General features: G+C 42.3%; 1 protein-coding gene and 1 long non-coding RNA gene across 2 annotated transcripts in view; one reads left to right on the forward strand and one right to left on the reverse strand.

Moving 5' to 3' along the window:
• Window positions 1-855: 855 nt before the first annotated feature.
• Window positions 856-18,857, reverse strand: INHBA (inhibin subunit beta A). The gene is made up of 3 exons (XM_010364260.2): window positions 18,754-18,857; window positions 15,713-16,271; window positions 856-6,284 (listed from the first exon to the last, which is right to left on the reverse strand). The coding sequence occupies exons 2-3, from the start codon at window positions 16,098-16,100 to the stop codon at window positions 5,392-5,394; spliced, it is 1,281 nt and encodes a 426-aa protein (XP_010362562.1). The 5' UTR covers window positions 16,101-16,271; window positions 18,754-18,857; the 3' UTR covers window positions 856-5,391.
• LOC104663126 overlaps window positions 9,637-24,042 on the forward strand; it is an 84,898-nt gene continuing 70,492 nt past the window's right edge. The window contains exon 1 of the long non-coding RNA XR_748098.1: window positions 9,637-9,815. This is a non-coding gene — a long non-coding RNA (uncharacterized LOC104663126). The remainder of the gene's footprint in view (window positions 9,816-24,042) is intronic.

Raw genomic sequence — 24,042 nt, forward strand, 5'->3', positions numbered from 1 at the left:
TAGAAGTGACTTCAACACTCAGTCCACTCACCCCTTTTTTTTCACTACATAAGAAAATTAACACAAAAATGCAATTATGGAAGAACAAAAAGAAAATTAACTTTAGATTTGAATATAGACCTGGGTTGGAATTTTAATTCCAATTAATGTTACTCAACCATGCCTCAGATTCATCTGTAAAAGCAGCAATAACACCTACTGTGCAGGGTGGTTAAAACGATGATATGTGAATATTAAATGAGGCGATACATGGGATATTCCCGGTCCAAATGAGCAGTTGTGGAACTTACTTTCTCCATATAAACTCTGAGATGGGCACAGATAATAGAGAAAAACTATAGAAGAAAAGGTCGACCTATCAATTAATGTTTGACCTTACTTCTGTAATTCCAAATTCCAACTCTGTTGGTCCCAGTAATAAGACTAAGTACATTTTTTCCCCAGGTATATAGTTCTCTAGCTCTAGTTGCTCCATGAATTTCCAGTTCTCTAACTGGAAAGGAAAGGAGGAAGAAGGAAAGAAGGAGGGAAGGAATGAATATCTCTTTATTTCCTGTGAGTAGTTGCCACTACACTTGAAGAAATGGGAAATCAACAAAAGAATAAAATATAAATATTGCTGATCCAAGCATCTGCAGCCCATTAACAGCCTCTGCCATGGCAATATCTATTCTTTTTCTACTTGAGCTCTCTCACTCCAGCTTTTGTTCTCTCCCACATTCAGTCTGTTTCTCATCCTCTTCTGGATAATTACAGTAAAAACAAAATTATCACCCAGCAAAGGATGTGTCAATATGTGTGCAAAGTTGATCGTAGAAAACAAATAAGACATAAAATAAAAATAAAAATAAAAAATACATCCCAAACAGGTCTTTTTATTTAACATAAGGCCAAAGAAGCTATCAGGCGTTGCTGAATACTGTCCACTAACTGTACAAAATATTGACTGCATGCCTCGCAAACACCAAAATATCCGCTGGAATGCCATAGAAATAAATAACTTCTGCTATAAACACATGAAAACATATCAAACTGTTATCTCTTTAAACATATTGTAAATAAAAAAATTACCAGTACTTCTACACAATAAATATTAAGAAACCATTGACATAGTTGAAATGCACTCATATAAATTAACAACTTTAATTACATTAGCCAAACAGACATTGGTTAAAGAACTGCATGTAGTATGCAAAAAAACAAAACAAAACAAAAAAACAGAGTAAAAACCCAACAAAATAAAAACAAACAAACAAACAACATCAACCACAGAACATAACAAGTTTTAAAATAAAACGGGCTTCAGATTATCTTGGCTTTCATAATTATATTTTTCTTTTAAAGAAAAATATCAACCCATTGTCAATGCACTGTTTTTCAAAGCATTTAAATAGAGGGTAAAACCCATTGGAAATTAATACAGAAGAAATTATTCACTTTATGCATAAAAAATAAATAATAATATAGCTGAGACATGTGGTTTGCTTCTGCTCTTGAAGATGTGAACAGCTTCTAAGCATTCGTTTTCTCTGACCCATACAACAGCTTCTCAGTGATACAGGGTTTAATTTAAACACATACGATGTCCACCCCCAAACCTTCTGCCCACAACTACAAGTTTTATTTATTTTGTGGGTTTTCAGGGTGACTAAGTTTTTCTCTACCTTGAAAAGAGAAGTTGCCAAAAGGTGCACAGAAAATCATTTTTTTAAAGTGAATATGATAATATAGGTCCATGCTTAATACAACTGAGACGTATTTGTTCTCTGTTTTTTAGAGTCACCTCTTAAAAGTCCAATCCCACAATAGTGAAAAAATAAATAAATAAGAAGTATTTGTTCTACCTTTAAGGAGACTGCAGGGATTCTCCTTGAAAATGGAGTATGGAATCAATCTTAAATAAATATGAAATTGGTTGGTCTTCTGGGATAAGAAATTCCCAACTCAGTGTGCTGAAATTCACCTGACTTTTTTGGAAAAAAAAAAGAAAATGTCAATTTGGTCCATAAAATACATATTACTATTAAAAGATATTTGAAGACAAATCCTTTTCAGAGCTTGTAAGATTGGTGTGGGCAGATTTTTAAGAGCCTAGAGTTTAGCCTTAGAGAAAGAGCGAGGAGATAGTAAGCTAAGATAGAGCCACTCTGGTTTTAAGAAAAAAACATACTACTAAGAATCCCATATGTTAGAATTTAAAGCCTTTACTTTTGGCCTCATGCTGCTAAGTGAAAGAGTGATTGTTCACAGGGCTTGCATTTTCCAAGATTATTAAAGATAGTAAAATACTATCTTTCAATGTTATCAAAAAATGGTAGCAATTTATACTTCTATTTCAAAGCCATATACATTTAACAAAATTAAAGTTTGTGGGTGTTTGATAACCCAATCATTCAATATCCAATTAAAATATGGAATAAGTTTCAAATAAAATATGGAATTACATTTCTCTGCTTCTGATAACTGTGGTCACTAATCAATCCCTATGTTATCCCCGATATGTCTAGGACTTAGCTTAAAAAGGTAGCAGATGTATTTGAGATGAATGGGAACTATACATGGGTATTAGCTTTCTTTGCAAATTTCTGCTTTTTCCATATCCTTGACCATCTCTGCTACTGCACAGTGAACCAGGACTTAATTTCTCACACTGTTTCTGCAGGTACCAGTACCAAAGAAGATGCAGTTCAAAATACTGCCAGTTTTCCATGAAATTTTGTAAAGTTGAACGTGGCCATCTACTCTCACCTTAACATTTTTCTCACCACACCCACCTTCCCACATGCATGACATCCAAGGTCAATAGACCTTGGTTAGAATCCACTCTCAAGCTTCTCATGCAGTGCATATTGTGTTTTCTGCATAAGAAAGGACGGCCTCTAAAACACAGTAAGTGTATTTGCCCTGTAGTGACGTTGCCTACATACAGCCAAGTGTTACAGTATACCAACTGAGTATATTTTTCAAGGAAAGCTAAACCACCTTTTGTAATCTTTGGTTTCTCACTGATATCTTCCTTTCCCATAATTAATTTATTTTAATCTACAAATTGACATAGGGCTAAAAGCTTCAATATTTTACAAAATATTAATTAACGTAATTGTTCCCAATTATTAGAAACTTTTTTCCTTTTTTCAAAATATTTGCCAACTTCACGTAAGTCTGTAAAAATAAGGCTCTGTATTTTCAAAAGCACATACATGAATAATTTATTAGCTATTCTAGGCAAGCTAAATACTAGAATAAACTAGATAAAAACTTGGCTTTAAGCATGTACTTTGATATTTATAAAACAAAGGTTGTTGTTTTTTTTCCTTTCTGCATCTGAATCAATACAAATTTACACATGAAGGTTTTTGGCTATAAATTAAAAATTTAGAGATTTTTTACTACTGCCCTCATCTCTGCCTCTTCTTAACTGTTCTCTTCCTTACTCTCCCTCTCTTAACACCTTCTCCCAAATTAATTATCTTTTAGTTAGTGGCGACATTATTTTTCCCAGCTGGTACAGGTAATATTTCTCACAACCAAGCCTTAATCATTTTTTAAAAATACACTTAACTCTAATTCTGACCTAAATATTATATTTTTCTGAAAAAGCTTCTGATTTAAGATTGATTCCAGTAGACACTAAGTTGGAAAAACTTCAGCCCAGAGTTTTGATTATCATCCTGTTTTCCCCATAGGGGAAAACTTGTAGAAGTGGGAGGGGGCACAAAAAAGAGGAGGAAATTTGATCCCTGTACAACAAAAGAGGGCCTTGCTGAATATTCACTGGAATTTTCAGGCTTTTTCCCATCCGAATTTTTGAAATGTGCCCACCTAGTTCAGAGTAAAAGCAAAAACTATAGCCTATCCTTCTTAAAAATACTGTGTTTTGCACACAAACATTCATTGCTTTAAGAACATTAAAAAATGACAGCCTGAAGTGCTTAAAATGTGTATGGACATGGTACAATACATGTATATATACATACAGATATGCATATGCACAAGCAATGTATATATACACATACAAGCATGTAGTTCCATGAATTTGATTGAACTTGATATCCAACAGTGTACAACTACTGTACATCCAGTATGAAATGTCCTGTTTCATGGATGTAAAAGGAGTCAAAAACCAAACTTCTCAGGTCTTTTAAGCCTGAACACAATCCACACTACTCAGCCTTGAATCCCAACCCCTGACTCATTGATGGTGAATGATACCAACCACAGACAGACTGTTTAAAGGCTCACACAAATGTCTTTGGTGTATGTGTCTATTTTTTAAGGTACAAAATAATAATAATAATTATAATTATAATAATAAAAATAGCTATTTTGTGTGCTGTAGCAGTTCTTTTATAGCTCACATTAAGTGCAGCTCTTAAACCCCACCCCCACCCCCACTCAAAGAAAATACTTGTTAAATAAGGATTAGACAGGTCAAACACCATTGTAGTGCAAATAGTAAACGATTAAAAAAAAACAACAACAACATTTACAAAATATAGAAATGTTTGGATCCAACAGATGGACAAACATATTCCTTTCAAGTATCTCTCCTTGAAGAAAATAAAAATTAATCAGATTACTTCCAATACAAAAAAGTCTCTCTTTTTGTTCTCTCTCAGGTAAACAGTTTCAAACCTATTAGGTTGCATAGTTCTAAGATCATAAGCACCTTAACGAAATGTAACTTGGTATTCTTTTTTCCTTGATCTTTCATTCTTTCCATACTTGTTCTCAATTTTTTAATGTTGTTTGTTTTGTTTTGTTTTGTTGCAAAAGTGGTACAGAAAAAGGAAGTGTGACCACCTGCACACGACTGTTCTTTTACCAGCATGTGTATATACGCAATGTGTGGGAATGCCTGTGTGCGCGCGTGTGTGTGTGTGTGTATGCTGATATACACAGAGATAAGTGTCACACAGACATACCTTATGACCTGGGTAATTGGGTAGGAAAGTGCCTGTGACGGGCCCTTTCAAACTCATGGCTTTCTAGATGCTATTTGGGTTGCTCTAGTCCACACTACTGCAGACTTAGATTAGTTGACTCAAGGCTCACAAGGGAACCACAAGGGGGAAAAGGACAATACCCCATTTAAACAACTGATGTCATCAGTGTGATTTCAGAAGAAATAAAGGGTACACCATTCTCCCTTTGCCTCTCAATTCCTGTCTCTTTCACTGCTTCATCTCTGAGCCCTGGCTAAGGATTTTTTTCCACATCTTCCTTCATCTGTTTCATCAGGTTTTGTTTTCCATTTACTTTTGTTTTTTTGTTTTTTTGTTTTTTTAATTTATATTTATCTGGTTAACTCAGAAACCTTAAAAATTTCTTCATTTTGCCACTGTCTTCTCTGGACAACTCTTGCTCCCTTTCCCCCTGGACTGGGCAACTCTATGAGCACCCACACTCCTCCACGATCATGTTCTGAATGTCCTTTTTGATGATGTTTTGACCATCATCATAGTACAACATGGACATGGGTCTCAGCTTGGTGGGCACACAGCATGATTTGAGGTTGGCAAAGGGGCTGTGGCCCCGCATGCGGTAGTGGTTGATGACTGTTGAGTGGAAGGACAGTGAGGACCCGGATGTGCCTGCTATATGGCTCGGGCACTCACCCTCGCAGTAGTTGGCATGATAGCCAGAGGGAGCAATGATCCAGTCATTCCAGCCGATGTCCTTGAAACTAACAAAGAACTGTTTCTTACAGCAGATGTTGACCTTGCCATCACACTCCAAGCCCCGCCGACGCCGGCGATGAGGGTGGTCTTCAGACTGCCGGGCCTGCAGCATGAGGAAAGGTCTGTGCGACTGCTCCTTCTCGTCATCTGCTCCTGCCCCACCTTCACCTCCACCCTTCTTTTTCCCATCTCCCTCCTCTTCTTTCTTCTTCTTCTTGCCCAGGAGCACCAGGCTGGCGCCACTCTCCTGGCACTGCTCACAGGCAATCCGAACGTCCAGGGAGCTTTTTCCCTGATCTAGCAACCGCTGGATGCTGCTGGAGACAGGGAAGACATGCCAGGTGCTCTTCCGAGCGTCTACCACTTTTTCAGAGAGCAACAGTTCACTCCTCTCCCCCTTTAAGCCCACTTCCTCGGCCTCTTCCCCTGTGTCCAAGCTGCCCTGCGGGTGCTTCTGCTGCTGGAAAAGGCGGATGGTGACTTTGGTCCTGGTCCTGTTGGCCTTGGGGACTTTTAGAAAGAGCCAGACTTCTGCACGCTCCACCACTGACAGGTCACTGCCTTCCTTGGAAATCTCGAAGTGCAGGGTCTTCCTGGTTGTTCCTGAAGACAAAAGACAGCATAAGAGAAAACAGTGACACCTATTAATTCCAACATTTACATACACTCACAAATTTCAGGCAAGCAAGAGTCTTCTGTGATAGATCCTCTGGAACAGGGGTCAGCAAATGACGGCCCACGGGCCGAAACTGTTTCTGTACTGCCTGCAAACTAAGAATGGTTTTTATACTTTTAAGTGGTTAAAGAAAAGTGATATTTTGTGACATGTGAAAATTGTCTGAAATTTAAATGTTAGTGCCTGTAAATAAAGTTTTGTTGGAGCATAGTTAAGCTCATTTCTGTACATGCTGCCTACAGCTGTTTTTGCACTAGAATAACCCAGAGCTGAGTAGCTACAACAGACTCTCTGGCTCACAAGGCGTAAATCATTTACTCTCTGGCCCTTTATAGAAAAAAGGTTTTGGACCCTTGCTTTAGAATGAAGAGGGCCTGTGAGTCTGTGTCTATTGACTAATTGCTTAACCTAAGTTTCATCTTCTATAAAATAGGAATGAATAAGGACCTTCGACCTGTTATCTCACAGATTTAGGAAGATCAACTGAGATAACATAAACGAAAAGACACTGTAAGCTCTAGAGAGCTAAGGAAATATTATTCTCAGACAAAAATGCAGCCCCTGGCCTCGCCTCGCTATGTAGGTCTGTGCAGTTGGGACACACTGAGTCAGCCTCCTCTTCCCCTGTCAGAGCCTGATTCCTCCCCCATCACCTCTTTGCTGGGTCACTGCAGCAGCATGTTCTTTACTTTGGCTCTGCAACACCAAGGCAGGCCTCCCCTCCAGTCATTTCTCCATGAAGCAGCCAAAGGCATCTTTCTCACAGGTAGATCTGATCACATCACTTTTTGAAAGTCCTTTACGGAATTCCTATTGCTCTCAGTATCCAACAGAAATTTCCTGGGACTTTGGGCTCTGTACATGCTGTTCCTTCCTTGAATGCCAGCTCTTGCCCAGTCCTGGTCTCTGGGGTGTAAGGCCTTGAGAATTCCACCCCCTGTCTCACCCGCAGGCAGTGATACCTGCTGTTCCTTCTGCCTCAAGTGCTCCTGCCCCAACTCCAACACAGCACCCTTAGTGCTGCCTTTAATAATGTTTCAATTTTCAGATTGTTTGGACAACACTTCCTCTAGGAGGCTTCCTTCACATCACTTCCACCACCACCCTCCTGCCAGCCTGGTTTAGAATGCCCAGGGTCTAAGGTCACTATCATAGTCTAGTGTTCAGCAGAAAGTAGGCAATGACTTGATTACTTATTAACAAATGGAGGCGTCCTTAGCATTGAGTTCTATTAAATTAAGCGAGCCACCTTGCACCTCTGAATCCCCAATATTTGCCTCTGACCCATTAGAGTGCAGCCTAATGAGCACCAGAAACATATGTCAAATAGCAATCGCTGCTAATGGACAGGAAATTCCCACATTGTCAGGACAGTTGAATTTAGCAACCACTCAGTTCTAGCCTAACTCTAAAATTTGAAAGTCACCTATTTCCTTCTCTTTTCATAAGCACCTGTATGTTTAATGACGCAGCAACAATTACTGTGAAAGCAGGTATCCAAACTAAAATGTTTTGATTAATCAAATATGTTCCCTCACTTCCTTTTTTCCCACTTGGTGGCATATGGAAACATACCCTCTTTTCCCTGACCATGGACCTCCTTACAACTGTCCGCTGTACATGCATCCCATGCACAAATCAAATCTGTGAACAATCTTCAAGAAGTTCATCTTAGAACTCGCAACTCCCTGGGAGGATCTCCCTGCCTGAATTTCTATAGTTAACGGAAATCCAGCCATACTTATCACTCGAGGCCCTGAGATGTTTACGGTACTATAAATTTTAGGCACAGTTTCAAGTTCTCTGCAGCAGAAGGCAGGCTTTTCTGTGCATTGCGTACTGTAGATTCTGTTCTTAATTTAACACACTCTGCACACTGTGATTATGATAGTGGTAAATTCACTGAGGCAAGGGCCAAGCAGGGCTGCAGATGGATATGAAAGGTTCTCTGGCATCTTTCTATAAACTTACGAGGATGCTGGCCATGATGATGGTGGTGGTGGTGGTAAGGGGAGTTCCTCTGACTCCGACCTCATGTCTTTGGCAGGAGTTGAAATGAATAATAAAGCTGGGTTTATGATTAGATAGAATACCAGAGCAGAGAGCAGTTAGAGGGAGAAGCTGTCTTATTTTAGGAAGCATGATGACTTATTTTTTCAAAATCTGAATTGTATATTCCCCTTTGCTAAGAATTGGTGGAGGTTTGTTGTTGTTATTTGTTTCTTAACAAAGTAAAGAGAAGAAGATTCCCAGAAACAGAGCTTAATCATTTAAATCTAAAAAGGCAATCAGCCGTTGATTTTAGGGTGGCAGCGTCCTGCCAAGGCCTTAGGAGGAGACCAAAAACCTCCCAAGCCTCGGATAACTGGCCTGGAGGGTGTGCAGGTTACCTCCAGCGTGGGCACATCTGCCTTGCCCCATGGAGAATGGTAACAAGCTACCTGCTGTTTTCCCTTCTGCCTCTACGCGGGACAGCTTCTGAAATTCTAAACTGCACAGGGTGTCACTCCAAAAACAGAGAGATAGTAGCTGCTAAATTAGAGAACCCAGAGGGCACAAGGTTGGGTTTTGTTTTTCCAGGAAAGAGTGTGAAACTGGAGCATCTGACTAGTACCCCGCATAGGGAGGCTCGCTGGGTTTGGGTAACTCATCCCCATGGGATCTACTCTGCTCTCATCCACACCTGCCAGAAGGGGTCAGGGTGAAGGCCGATGGACAGCAGTGCTGACCTGCATGAAGTGGACTTTCCATGAATAACATCCAGATGTTTGGGTGGGGGTGCCAAGGGAGGGTTAGTTGGCTGACTAGAATTAGGGACAGCCACGTGTAAATTGCTTTTGTAGGGTTAGAGAGGCTGAGGCTGCTGGCTTCTAGTCACACAGCCTACAGGACAGCCCCTCATTTCACAAGAGCAGGTTTCTGATGCATGATCTAGCCCCACCCCTTCTTCACAGGCAGCTGTACTTGGAAGCAAATGATTTAGTGTTCCTGAGAGAGGATTGTACAAAGAGAGTACTCATTAGAGGGGGCTCAATCTGTCAGGTGCTGTTATATTAGGATCAGAGAGTCATCATAAAATGACTTTCATGCTGGTCTTGGCTGATAATTAACTGCATGGCATCGCCTGCATATTATGGAGAGGCACGGGCGCTGATTTATGCATCCATTTAATTATCTGAATTGAAAGACTCTGTTCCCTGTATTTGCATCCACTGCCTGCGTGCTTTCTCTCTCCCCCATATTTCTGACATTTGGATTTTCCCCCTACTAATTGACATGCCTGTCGCCTCCTTCTCCTGGTGTCCATTTCTGGAATTGCTATTTGTATATTGCATGATATTTTATCAGGAAAAAAAATAAAACAGATCTAATTACATGAAAATGCTGTTGCCATAATGCTCAGGAGAACAGGGGGAAGAGAGAGATTCAAGTCTTCCTAATGTCTACCTTATATGCAGGTACATTTTACAAGTTCTATTGTATTCTGACTTATTAAGCAGTGCATATTTCTTTCTTTTACATTAGCTTTCATTGCAGAAGGGGGTGGGGAGATGAGACTGCTGGAAACTGACGTGGGATTGATGTTTATCAGGGCTGCAGGCTTCAGAAATATATTACAGCCTCAGAATGTCCTAGGTATGAAAAATATAATAAATAGCAGGTCAATTTGTTATATTCCCTTTATCTTTATATTACCTGAGAGAGATGGCTATACTGCAGTGACACTTTCAAGATGCCCCAATCCTCCAACCTCCATGCATAACAATTTGGAAAAGGGAAGGTTGACTAAGGCTGGGATGTTCAGGATCAATTTCTAATCAGTTTTAGTTTTCACTTAAATATCTCATGCTGTAAAATCTTGAAATGAAAGCCTTCCCATAATGCGCCGTGAGCAGGTTCTGCATTAGTTTGTACAGGTGCGACCTAGGTTCCTGCACTATTACCTAGCTAGCCAGATATAGCTGGTCGCTTTGCTAACCTTTCATTACCTACTCTCTGATAATATTCTTTTCATCCTCTGTGCTATTTTTTCCCTCCTGAGGCTTGTGAGCAAGGCTGTATCACAGCCTGCTCTGCCTGAGTAATTCACTAAGAAAGTCCCACGCAAACCCATGTGGGTGATAATATTTCATCACTTAAACCTCTATGAGCTCGGTGGACACATACCAAAGAGAGAGAAAAAGAGGTGCAGAAAAATGGGCAAAGAGAAAATTCGTACCTCACAGGGAATACCTCTGAAATGCTGCCGGGTGGGAAGGATTGGACAGAGGAGAGACTGTGTAAGCTGGAAGGAAAGATACCTGGAAGGGTGTTTGCAGCACACTTTCCTTTCCTTTCAAAACGTTTTGAATAAGTCAATCATGAAGGCATGCCAAGGGTTAAGCAGCTAAGCCCCTTGTTGTTCCCTCCCCCTACACTAAGATGCAAAATGATGGACTCATCCAAAAGTCCAGCATCTCAGATTTGTGCGTATATGAACATTTTCAGTTAAATAAGCAACACACACATGCAGTGTTTCGATTTGGTTTTGTTTTCCTCACCAGGGTCCTGCCTAAAATATGTTGCTCTTTTACATATGGGCAATAATTATGTCTCTAATGTGAATGTGGAAAGCCTCGTTGTTTACAGAACATATTTAAACTTACCATGGGGTGGGGGTTGGGGGAAGCCTCCCTGTAAAAAGCGTCTGTTCCTTTAATTTTCCATTCTTCATCAAGATTTCACTGTGCCTAGATATGGTATAGTCAATGGTAAGGGTATACACAACTACCATTTACAGGGTGCATTCTCTGAAGCTCTAACTTTGCATTTGGACTGCTTCCAGGGGTTTCTACAGAAAGCAGCAAGTGAGGTCTTAAGGTTATTCCTCCTTTGACCTACAGTAGAGGATCTTTCCTGCAGTAGAACTATAGGTTTGGCCATAAATTATCTTGATTAATTTTTTAGCTTTAATGTCCCTCCTTAGGGTCCGTTATTGATTTATAAATGCCCAGCCACAAACATCCATCATCCATGCCTCTTCCATTAAAATGGTGATGAAAAAGGTTAAATATTTCAGAAGAGAGGGGTTTTAGATTCCTACAAGTAGCAAAAATTCTTAAGGTTCAACCCACAAAATTTCAGAGACTTCTTCCAAAGTTCCTAAGAACTTTGGCACTTTTGATTTTGGACCTAGGAACCAGTTGAGTACGAAGAATTCTGAACTACAGCTAGGAGATCATGTGCAAGTATTTTTTAGCAGAAGAGGGGCCAAGATAAATATGTGTTTTCAAGAAAAGTGCCTGGGAAGGTATTACTGCAGTTCTTTAAATATTACAACGGACTTTCCACCCTGGCATCTCCACCACCCCCAGCCCAGTCCATCCACTGCACAGGCCACAGACCACTATATTAATCTCTTTCCCCATCTTTCCCCACCATTTCTCTCCAAACCCTCAGTTCGGAAACAAACGCATCCTCAGAGGCTGAACACCATGTTCCCACAAGGCATTAAAGAAAGAACCTTTTTCCTCCCTGTTTGAAGTCACTTGTCATTTGTCGCTGGTGGAAACTGTTGATAAGGCAGGAAAACTAGGCAACAAAATCAGGGGAGACGGAAGATGTTTTTGTTACGATCCGGGAGACCGTATTAGGGAGAGACTTGTGAGCAAATCAGTATCGCTGATGATTCATGGTCACATTTCTCCCTGCTCTGCTTTGTTTGCTTTTGAAATTTATCACTCGTCTGCCTTCCATAGAGCTCCGGAATGTTCACATGTATCACTAGAATTTCCATTTCCTTTCCTTCTGTCTCATTTAATGTATTACAGGTAGTCATGCTTCTCCCATCTCATAAATTCCTAACTTTTTCTGCAGAATAAGAGGGAGCACGAGGTAACTGATAATCGCCAAGATTACTGGGCGCTACAGACAGGGTGCTTCCAGTAGGCGCAACTGCCTTTCCCTGGATAAACTGAAAAGGAGCAAAAGTCTTTGGAACGCGCCCTCTTGTGGCCGCTCTTCCCCATTATTCACAGAAGAGAACGTGTAACCCCTAAAGACATCCCTAAGGGATGGGTGATTCACAGAAAAGTTCGGAAGATGGGCATGGAATGGTGGGAGTTAGCTCCATTTTGAGATGGCTTTCTTGGGGTGGGGAAAATGGTCATCCAAGCAAGGCTTCTTGGATCCCTGTCTGGGCAGTGTAAACTTCGAACTCAAATCTTTCACACGTAGTATCCTCCAAGGGGTAGACTTATGTGTTGCACTCAACAACACCTAGGCTACGTGAGCACATCCATTTCTTGGTGTTTCGTTTGTCTTTCTTTCCCTAGTCTTTCTACAACAGGTGCTATCAATTGCTAAGCTAATTACCAGAACCCATATCCAGGTTTGAAAGCATATGGAGACTCAGAGGTACATTATTACTATGCACTGATTGACCAGCTACTGTCATGAGTCAAAATAAAATAAAAATAAGCTGTATCAGCCAAAAAGGCCACTGAATTTAGCTTCATTGACATTTATAGCTATAGCTTGGCTTTACCCATCCCTTCTGTCTTTCCTTGTGAAGAACTCTATAGGCCTGAAGGTAAACATTGAGGGTTTTGTGCCAGCCATGCAAAGAACACACTAATCTTGGTGAGAAATCTTGGGTGATGTGACATACATAAAAATAAAATCATTTTTGTTGGTTGGGACACATTTCAGAGAGCCTTAGAGTGATTCCCTGCTGTTTAGTCAATAACAACTCGCATCAGCTTTACAAAAATCAAGCACTTTCTACCTAAGCAGGATGGGACAAACTCAGTTAAAAGAGTCCCAGGCACTTCAGCTTTCGCAGGCTCTCTACTTCTTTAGCCATGCCTTGGCTTTATCCAACAATCAAGGAGAGAAAAGGCAAAAAGTAAACGTAGCCTCAAATTGAAGAATCTTAAGGTTGAAAGGGGCCGCTATGGGTCTGCATTTGTGGCATGCTCATGGGTGACAATGTCTGGATTCTATGCTGCACAAAATGGTTATAAGGGAAAGAAAAATGCATGGCTTTTTCTATTCTCCAAAAAGTCTTGACATTCCACATAGTTGGAATGTCATTAAAGTTGAATTATTCCAAAAGCAGCAAGACATATGTCTTTGCTATTCATGTTCATATATTTGCTACAATCATTCAGATGATAAATATCTTTTCCTTGATTAGCAAAATCAGCAGCAAAATGCTCACGTGGTTTTCTGCTTGAAGAGTAGACTGTCCATGTAGCAATCATTAAATATGTGAAATTATATTAAATCAACTTGAAGTTGATGTGTGAAATCCCTCAGAGAAAAAGAAGCAATTGTAATAAACGTTTTCTAAGAATTCAAAGTCAAGTTGTAAAGTCAACCAGGAGTTTCCCATTACAAATCTTAAACTTGACTCAACGTGAACGTCCAATGAATCGCTTTTTAAAAAGTCGCTTATTTTCTTTCAAACTAAACACCTAACCGAGAAGTAAAAAATGACAAAATCTCATACAACTGAGAGAAGACTGGCACTGAAAGGAAGGCCACACAAAAGCAAGAATGTAAATGGTCAAATTTTTTCACTGCCAAATCTCTAAATGCTAAGAGAGTGATTTGCTATACAAGTCCAGTAAGTCAGAAAGAGGGGCATATTGCTAGTAAGAGTCGTGCGGTTAAAAGTGGTCAAAGGCATAGGTATACTTAGTCGTATGACATAGTTAAAGGCAACTGGATAGGAGCTGTCATGGAATCCATCGTGTGTGGAGGTTGGTATATAAAGACACGAAGCAACCCTCTAGACCACTGAAATCTGTTTCACATGCGCAGCCAAATATCATAAATATTTTCTTTTTTATCTTTTCCCATCATGAAAAGTTGAGAAAAAAATGGGTGTCAACTTGAAAAGTTCTAACCTAGCTTTCTTCCTCAGAAAGCTTCAGAAGATAAAGTCCTAATGATCATGCCTTTTGGGGCTGGGTTAAGAAAGAGCTTTAGGGAAAGAAAGTAGGACCTTCCCCAAGTGAAAGAGGCTTCTGGTAAGACAGCCAAACTGGGAAGCTTGTGGGACACCAGTGCTTCTCCTGCAAGGGGAAGCCACACAGCCAGCAGGCTATCTGCACCCCCAGAAAGATGCCCCGGTCTTTCATGGCTTTCTTGAAAACAGAACATCTGAGTCAACAGGTTTTCAGGATTGGAAATTCTGAGTGTTGCCTTAATTGTTTATACTGCTGCGGCAAACTTTTAAACAAAAATGCTGGGAGTCCCTGCACATACTTTACTGGCCATATGCTCTACCAAACAAAACAATGGCATTCCTTTCAAATGGAGTTGGCAAAGGATGCAGTTCTTTAGCCTGGCATTACCATGAAAGTAACACGGTATTAACACATCTGTGTGCCTGACGTGCATGGGCTTGCAGGCATGCAAATGATCTGTGTCACTTAACTATAAAAATAGCCTGGCTCCAAGTCCATAGGCCCATGCTTTTGACAGGTATTGCTATTCAGCAACAGGTTAGTGTGGTCCTGGGCCAACGATTAGAACCTATTTATGAAAGTTCTTCCTCTTAAGGATTGAGTGAGTTCAGCATAGTATCTGAGAGTACTTTGTCAAGGTTGCGTTCCTTGGCAGAGAGCTCTTAGTAACTTTAGAAAGAACAAAACTGGTTGTTTTCTTTCTTTTTTTTTTTCTTTCAGAGAGCAAAAGTCAGTGTCCCAAAAGTAACTGCTGGTTCAGTGACAACTGTCCCCCAAAGTAGCTCTTCCCTGTCTTGAATGTGGTGCCTGTGCACTTATAGACAGTTTCTAAAGGTAAAAATGACTGTCACTCATAAATATGCTCTGCTTCTCTAATGTGGCCCCAGATTGGACTTTTAAAGGGGAAGGTTTGTTTTAAGAGAGTGACTTCATCTGTGCCATTCCACTCCAATCCTGGCACACTCACCCCTCTACCCTCAATAAAAACTTGGATGGGGTCCGGAAGCCTCCTCTGCTCCCCAAGCACCCGAAAATGCCGCAGCTTTCATCCGGCTGCTCAGATCTGGTTTCACAGGCAGGGCAAGGCAGCCCCTCACAGTCTGCCTTCCAGCTCAACATTGGCCCCGAGCGTCCTTTCTGTGTGACCGGCTGAGTTTAGCAAGTGTAAGCCAGTCATCTCCAGGCAGAGCTCGACCGAGAATTCCTTTTCTGTAAAGTCCTCTCCCCCTCCCCTGCCTGCCCTCCGTCCGCTAGTCCGCTACCATCACCTAATAACTAATAACCTTCCCAGGCAGTTTCCAGCTGGAGGGAAAAGAAGTTCCTCCTGGGACTGTCAAAGAAATATATTTTACCCTCCTACCCCCCACCCCTCCCCACCCCCTGCCAATGCCAGCACCAACCTGACTCGGCAAACGTGATGATCTCCGAGGTCTGCTCCATAAGTTCATTCATTTCTGCTCTCCTTCCAATGTCATCCTCTATCTCCACATACCCGTTCTCCCCGACTTTGCCCACATGAAGCTTTCTGATCGCGTTCAGAAGCGCCGCCTTGGGCACCGGCTGGGTGACATCGGGTCTCTTCTTCAAGTGCAGCATGTTTAAAATGTGCTTCTTGACGGCCTCCACCATCTCTGGCTGAGAGTTGGGTACATCCTTTGGGAGGGCGGCCAGCGCACAGGACGGACAGTCGGGGGCCGCGCTGTGCCCCTCGGATCCTGGGGTGGGGGAACTCCTCACTATAATCCAGCAACTTGCCAACAGAAATCCTCTCAGCCAAAGCAAGGGCATCCTGGCAGCAAAAGTTGTTGTGATTGCCTTTTTAAAAGGCCCTGCTTTTCCTCCCCCCTCACGCACAGGGTTTTTTTTTTTTTTTTTTTTTTTTTTTTTTTGTGGGTTTGTTTTTTTTTTTTTTTTTTTTTTGGTTTTTTTTTTTTTTCCTTCTCCTCTTCAGCAAATTCTCTGGAACAAGAACAAAAAGTTTTCTGTGAAGTTTTGTTTGCAGGTTTCTCTCTGAATGCAGTCAGTGCTGTAGGTTTGTGGCTGTCAGGGAGGAGAGTTCTGACTGTCTCGGAGTAAGAGGGAAGGAAGGAGGGAGGGAGGGAGGGAGACAGGGAAGGAGGGAGGGAGAGACAGGGTGGGGGGGAGACAGACAGAGACAGAGAGAGGATGGGAGGGAGAGAGAGACAGGGAGAGAGGAGAGAGGGGGAGAGAAGAGAGAGAAAGAAGGGGGAGAGAGAGGGAGAGAGGGAGGGAAGGGAGGGGGAGAGGGAGAAAGGGAAAGGAAGAGAGAGAGAGAGAGAGAGAGGGAGAGAGAGAGAGAACGGATTGGCCCTAAGTAAGTGAGTGAATGGAGAGGGAGGGAGTTTGCTGTGAGTAGGGCTGTGATTAGGGAGGGAGGGACAGCCCGTTTTCTGACAGGCTGCTCTCCTTCTGCTCTTAGCTTCCTCACAGACACCTCTCTTCAAATATCACCAATTTCGGGGGTTCTACTTTCTCTTCTAAAATAAATTCTCCTAATTTTGTTCACTATTTTTTTTTCTTTCTCTGCCCAGTCTCCTGGTTTCACCTTCTTCCTTTTTTGGAGGGGAGAAAAGAAACCCCAAACAAACACAGTGTCTCAATCAGCAGGGATGACTTGATTGAAAAAGTCTGTTCCCACCGCTCCTCCACCCTGCCAAGCCACAGCCCTAGGTGGTAAAATGCCCTCCTGACCAGGGAGGTCCAATGGACAGGTAGTGGAGGTCAGGGAAGAGTAGCTCAGGGATAACAGAGGGTGCCCGGGCCAGTGGATTGTTCTGGCCTGATGGGATCCAGGGGAGATGGTCCTTTCCCCCCATTCATTCATATTTAAATGTTCAGGTCATCAACACTGGCAGGCGATCTGAGGAGAGCGCAATGGAACTTTTGTTTGGGGTCATATAATACACTCCACTCTTCCCAACTGTGAAATGCAGCAGGGCACTGAAGGACCAGAGGGCAGGCAGCCTGTCACAAGCCCAAGTCCCAGAAGCGCTCTCCCCGTCGCCTTCAGCTGCCCCCTTCTGCCGGGGATCCACTCACTCTCACACATTACAGCCTACCACTGCTCGCGGGACTTCACAGATAAAATGCAAAATTCTCTTGACCTTTCCCACATCCTTTTATAAAAAGAGTGCACTCGTATGACTTGAATAACTGATCCTATGGGAAAAGACTCTCTAAAATATATTGGCAAATTATTTTTCTCTGTCATGTGGTAGTTTTTTCAGCTTGCCCTAAGCCTGTCCCGACCAGTGCATTCATAGACAGCCTCCTTGACTGCTTCTTCTTCCCTCAAAGGAACAGTGCAAATAAAATCATCATGGATTTTAGTGTGCACAGAAAAAGAAAAATGTGAATTTTTTAACAATGCCTTTCTAAGGCTTAAAAAAAATTCTTCCCCCTCCCCTTTTTTCATTTTCTGTCTTATTGCTTTTATCTTGCAGAAGAATCTTTAAGGGGTCCATCTGTTAAAGCGTTCCTTCCCTCTCGGTTTCTTTCCCACACATAAGCCCTCTTGGTTTCTGAAGATACACTCAGCTTATATCTGACACCTAGTGTGTTCATAGCATTATAGTCAAGCAATGCAGTTTAGGTGGAAAGAGTTAATAAATATCATTACTACAAGCATAAGATCTGAGTGCAAGGGGAAGAGGGCAAGAAAATTATGACACTAAGTTAAAATTACAGTCTGCACAGGTTAACAATGCTCTCTGAATTGTATATACTGTCTCCTTTTCCAAAACAACTATTTGTAAGACTTTTTCTGTTACAAGTAACCTAACACCTTTGGGGTTTCAGCTCCAGAAACATCAATTACTCCACCATTATTGTTGAAACTTTGTCAACATTGCCTAAAAAGCCTCATATTTTTTACGGGGATGGTGAAAGAGAATGGGGGAGGCAGGGGACATTTGTGTTATAATGGTTTTATAAAACATCTTTGTACTATAATACTTAACATCATCCACCTATTTGGAGTCACATATACAGTATCCAAAACGTTTTGTAGTCCAATTAAGTTTTACAAGAAAGTCTGAAATACAACCAAAAGTTTAATGACTCTAAACAACTCAAGAGTCCTAATAGCAGCATTTAGATAACTGCAACTTATCAATATTTGGATTCTCTCTGCATCTGAGTACGTGTGTGTTCCCTGAATTTACTGTTTGCGAATGTAACTCTTAAAAATAGCTTTCTCTTTGGCATATGTACTTGTATATATGTGCTGAGTGGGTTGTATAAACATATAATCTATTTGCATGCTCTAGGACTATTAAAAGCTATATTAACCTGCCTGAATAATATAAAAAGGTATACATCACAATGCACATTGGAAATGCCAATTAGTTGTAAAATTCCTCCTAGCTATCCTGTCTTTGAATGTGTAAAGAGCTCAGAAGTAAGAGTTAAAAAGCATTACCTTTCTGGTCCCCACTCTTCCACCAGCCGGCTCTTGTATCATGTGGTAAGAGCTGTCTGAGCTCCTCTTCATGGTATTGGCACTGTGAAGTTTTATACTGTACTACTTATTTGTACACCACACATTGGTACCACTGAAACAGAGGAGGGCTGGGGCTTTGTTTGGGATTGGTTGGAATCAGCATGACATCAGCAGATGACTGGTTTTTCCAGTGTGAGACATTTCATAATTCATTATCTAATGGAAAGCCCTTCCTGGCTTCTGAGACACTACTGGGTGATGCACTGAGCCAGTGAAACCTCTGGCTAGAATTACTCTACCTTTTAGAAAAATATTGGAATCAAATAGATATGTCTCAATGAGTGTGTCCAACTTTCAACTTTTCTTTTACTACTCGCACACACGTCTCGTTATATTCAGGTTCAGTTTTATGTCTTTACATAAAACATCTGTTACTTCATGAAGTTGCTTCTATTTACAAAGTATTTTATTGTTTCTTTCAGGAAAGAAAATTGGTAGTGCTCTTTATATGGATTCTAATTTTATTTTTTTAAATAAGCTATTTCATTGAGGAAAAAATTGCGAAAATCTGTATAATCATATGATGATTGTCCCCCCCACCCCAACCAACTCACACTATTATTTTACATCTTGAAATTGAATGCCTGCTTCATAAATCAAGAACTTTGGAAATAGTCATTCTCTTTAAGTGAACTTCATAAGTATCCTTCCCAGGTCTTTAGAATCCATCCTAACTAACCACACACACACACACACACACACACATACACACACAACAACAACAACAACAAAAACCCTCATGCATCATTCTTTTTTACTAGAACTTCAACTCCTATAATTTCTAAATTGTTACAAATGTAACAGGAGATTAATGAAAAGAAGTGAACACTCCTTGAAATAGGGGTAAAGCCGGTCAGGCTTTTTGGGGGTGGGGAGAGGTGTTGGCAAGTCTGGTAAATAACACAGGAGGAAGAAGTCCTCTGACAAGAATGGTGAAGGGTTGTTTGAAGGAGTATAGTTGAAGGATAAGCCCAGTTCTCATGACAAGCTGGATAAAATGTGCAAAATTGGGAGCTAATGAGAGCCATATGACCAGATATGTTGTTTTGTATGCAGGATTTAACATGCATAAAATAAACTTTTCACTGTGCCCGCAAGCAAAATAGAGAGGCTCTGGCCTCCTGATGTGTGGCTTAAGCAGGTTCCATTAGGACACCAGAAGTTTTCTGTGTAAGAGGGTCTCTCTTGGCTAGATACAGAGAAAGTGTGGGTGCTGAGCTGCATGGGGATGGGGGGAAGGAGTATTCTAAGAACTGCATATGCAGAAATGAAGTAGGAAAAAAATAATTAGGTTGTAGAGGAAGAGAGTGAATCTGAGTGGCAAAGACAGAAATAGGATTAATGATGGTGAACTCCAAACCTGCCCCTCAGTTTAGCACTGGGTGAACTCAAACCCTTTATAAGAAAGGAACTTCTCCACCCTTCATGCTGAGAATTAGTGGAGTCAATGACTTTCAGGGCATCTAAACTCACCTCTGCCCCACACATGAACCCTAGTGTCCTGAAAACATCCCCTCCCCCCTACACACACACAAAGTAGTGTGTGTGTGTGTGTATAGGTGATGGGGGCAGGGGTGCACAAAACAAACCCAGATCAGATCCCAGTTCCTCTGCTCACTCACCGTGTAAACTCAGGCCTCAGTGTTCCCATCTATAAAATGGGATCCATAATATGAACCTGTGGGGGTCAAGGGCAGCCGTCAGATAATAAGTGATACTATTTCTGAGAAGCCTGGTGGCTCTTCTTAAACACGGGTGTCACAGAAATCTGCAGCACTCTGACCAGAGGAGCCACAACACAAGTGTGACTCTGAAACTCCGCTGGCCGTCTGATGCCACCAAGTGCCCACCTGCCAGACCAGCCTACCAGCAGCGCTGCAACCCCCCTGCAACCACCTGCACCACAGTGGCAATGTCTCCTCGCTCGGTGCAAATCAAGGTGGGGGTGGTGGAGGAAGCAGGCAGGTTAAAATAGCTTCTGTGGAATATTCTAGACTGGGAATCAGCTTTTCCCTGCGGAACTCAAGGGCCCGGGGCACAAGCTGGTCAGCCCAGTCCTGACCAGAATCTACTTCTCCTTCCTTGGTTTGGTTTCTCTTTCACTTCCCCCTCCCCCGGAGCTTCCCCGCACCCCAGGCCCTTCGGGTCCCGGCTTCTCGGCCCTGCTACTGTACCTTGAGCAGCACCTGCTGGCAGCTTCCAGGGATCACGCCGGAACGCGGCCGCTGCTCGAGCCCAGCTAGCGGGATGCCTGGAGCCAGGGCCAAGCCGGTCTAAGCGGCAGCCTCTATTTTTACCCTGAGCACCAGCAAGGGCAACTTCTTTTAAGAGCAGCTCTTGATTTTTCCCCCCTTTTGGCAGCTAAAGAATTCAGGGAGGGGAAAAAAAAATCACTCTTCAGTGAGTGCAGCTGGGAATCTCTGAACCCAGCCCTCACTGCCAGGGACTGAAACCACAGCAAATGTCAGGGAGCGGGACCTGCGGAGGGGCCGACTGGCTCCCCGCGGACAGAGGCGAGCAGGGAGCGCTCGCGCACCAGCTAACTGCCCCCTTCTGAGTGCAGAGCGCGGTCCTCCAGCGACTGCACTAGCAAAGTGGCCCGCTGCCACCGCGTTATTCACCTAGTGGAGGCGGCCTGATTTACTGGCGACTTCACAAACCCAACTCCACGCTGGAGCATTTGCATGGCTCTGTTCTCGCCTCGAGGAGCAGCCACTAGCGAACCCGGTGGAGCAGCTTGCTGCGAGAAGGAGCCGGGAGGGAAACTGTGGTACCTTATTTTACTGTAATTGCAAAAGGAACGATGTGCCAGAGATTTATATTTAGAAGTTGTATGTTTCTACTTTTATGTAAATGGAGCAATTAGGGCCTGTCTTGCTGCTGCTAACTCCAATGCGTGTGCATTGCTGGGGAGCTGGTGTTTTCAATCACAATTAGTGAGCTGGTCAAAAAACAAAGTTCGTTTAAGGATAAGAGCTCAATTGTGCGAATGGGGGAGAGGCCAGCGTTCGTGTGCCGGCCTGTGGCTTGCGGTGACACCTAGCTTAGGGCCATGGCCAACCCTATAGTGGTGTTTACCTGTGGCAGCAGCTGTCCCTGTTCAAAGTTGGCATAGATGAGGAAGCAAGAATGTTCACTTTTCTTCTCAAGCAAACCGTCTGTCCTTCAGCTTTCATCCACGCTATTAATTGGTGTCTTTCCTCCCTACTCCTTGAGCAAGGAGACAGGCCCAGAAAAGCGGGACGGGGAGGGGGGGGACATTTTTCAGGGCTCTATTATTTTAGCTGCTGCTCACGGATTGCTGTTATTCAGTCAAAAATACAAGCCAGGAGACGTGAACGCCCCAAGCAGGTGACTGGGATGTTGTTCTCTGATTCAGCTGAAATGACACAAGGCTGGGAGTTCAGAGGCACGGACAAGAGCGCTGACGAGTCAGGGTGTTTTCGTTCCTTCCTATGAAAAAATCTGTTTCCAAAAACGCATGATTTCTGGTTCATTCCGTCTGGGAAACCGAACATAAAACGTGACTATGGAGAGAAATCAAAAGGTGTTCCCAGCAGCTAATGTGTTATTCTGGGGCTCAGGCCGGAAAACCTGGCCTTGTTGGTGAGGGGTGACAGAGAATGTGGGCAGGATCCAGAGTACTATCTGCTGCAGGGAGACTGCGAGAGTCTGTGATGAAGAAGGGTCTCATCAAATGGTTGACATTGAACATGGGATTGGCAAACACTGCCTATTTCCTGGACAGCCACAACCTGTGCATAACTTGGGTTGAATGTTAGAAAGAGTTGGGACAAAGGAGAAGCAGTGTTTCACATTCAAAATTGAACTGGGAAGCTGTTTTGCTTTCAAGTTAAATCAATGAATGAATAGCTCTAAACAGAGAGAAAGGGGGAAACATTAAAAAGTCCCCTGAAATTCATTGAGAACAGGGTCAGAAATGGTTAATCTGAAACTTGATTCCTAAGCTTCACATTTCTTTCAGAACCACTGGAATATCCCACAAGGCCTTCTGCTATGTAAGAGCACTCTGTTTTCAGAGTATTTGGAAATGCTGTTTTCTGAACCAAGGGAACCCAGATACTAGAACTAAAACAACTGGGGAAAAGAGAAGAAGGAAAAAAATCCAGTAAGTAATCTATTACTCTTCATTCTACAGCAGTGGTTCTCAACTGGGGCGATTTTGCTACCCGGGGGACATCTGGCAATGTTTGAAGACATTTTGGTTGTTACAGCTGGGAGGGAGGGTCCACTGATCATTAGTGGGTAGGGGCCAGGGATGCTGCTGAATATCCTACCATGCACAGGACAGCCCCCAACAACAAGAAATTATCTGGCCTACGGTGTTAACTGTTCTGCACTTGAGATACCCTGATTTCATGTTATAGTTGTGAAGTTCACCCAACCTTCTCCCTATCCATCTCCAAGAGACCTTGGGAACCAAGAAAAACATTGCAACTCTACAAAATACTAATAATTCAAGTGATTCTGCTTCCTCTTGCATCTTATGTTCTCTGATTACTAGAGACTACAGATACAATGCTCCTCTTGGGCAACATCGTTGCTCCAACCAACTTCCATGTATGGCCTCAATACATTTTCCTGCTGGCTTTTTGTTCTAACCCAAAGCAGAATCTTGGTGGCCAGCAACAAAATGAGATGGGCTGGCCCACACCCAAGTTGTTAGGAGACAAGAGACTCATGCAAAAGAATAAATGAATAAAGGATTGAGTTGTTCATTTTAGCAATTCAGTATCAGATAAATCCATGCAAGAGAGAATTCCCTGAAGTAAAATTCACAAAAGTAAGATTACCCTGCCTTTCTCCTAGAGCAAACGAATATGCTGTAGCTTGATTTTATTTGTTTAATACCTTAGGGAAATGACATACAATCAATATCCAAAGAGATAAAACAGTGTTTTGCTAAATCCTAATGGCTGTTGCAAGCAACATTATATTCTCCAGACTTCCTTTGTAAAAGGAAGTGGTGTGGCTGTTAAAGGAAGGCCATGCCCTTCCAGCCCTTCCAGGTGTTGCTCTCCTGTGAGGACTGGGGAAACTATTGTGAAGGATTCCACCTCATGGAAAATCATAAGAGTAATCAACAAGTATTGGTGAAATGCACAAAAGGGAAGTTGCCTGGGTGAAACTAGCTTAGAACTGAAATCCTGTTGTCCAGACAGTGAGGGCTTACTTCCCCGGTTCATC

The sequence above is a fragment of the Rhinopithecus roxellana genome, chromosome 6 (assembly GCF_007565055.1).
Source record: "Rhinopithecus roxellana isolate Shanxi Qingling chromosome 6, ASM756505v1, whole genome shotgun sequence".
NCBI lineage: Eukaryota > Metazoa > Chordata > Mammalia > Primates > Cercopithecidae > Rhinopithecus > Rhinopithecus roxellana.

What these genes read in the sequence shown, in the direction of transcription:
- INHBA (XM_010364260.2), bottom strand. Translation starts at nt 16,100, where the DNA reads ATGCCCTTGCTTTGGCTGAGAGGATTTCTGTTGGCAAGTTGCTGGATT. An exon ending in CATCACGTTTGCCGAGTCAG is followed by an intron (nt 6,285 to 15,712) that starts GTTGGTGCTGGC and finishes TTTTGTCTTCAG; the next exon opens with GAACAACCAGGAAGACCCTG.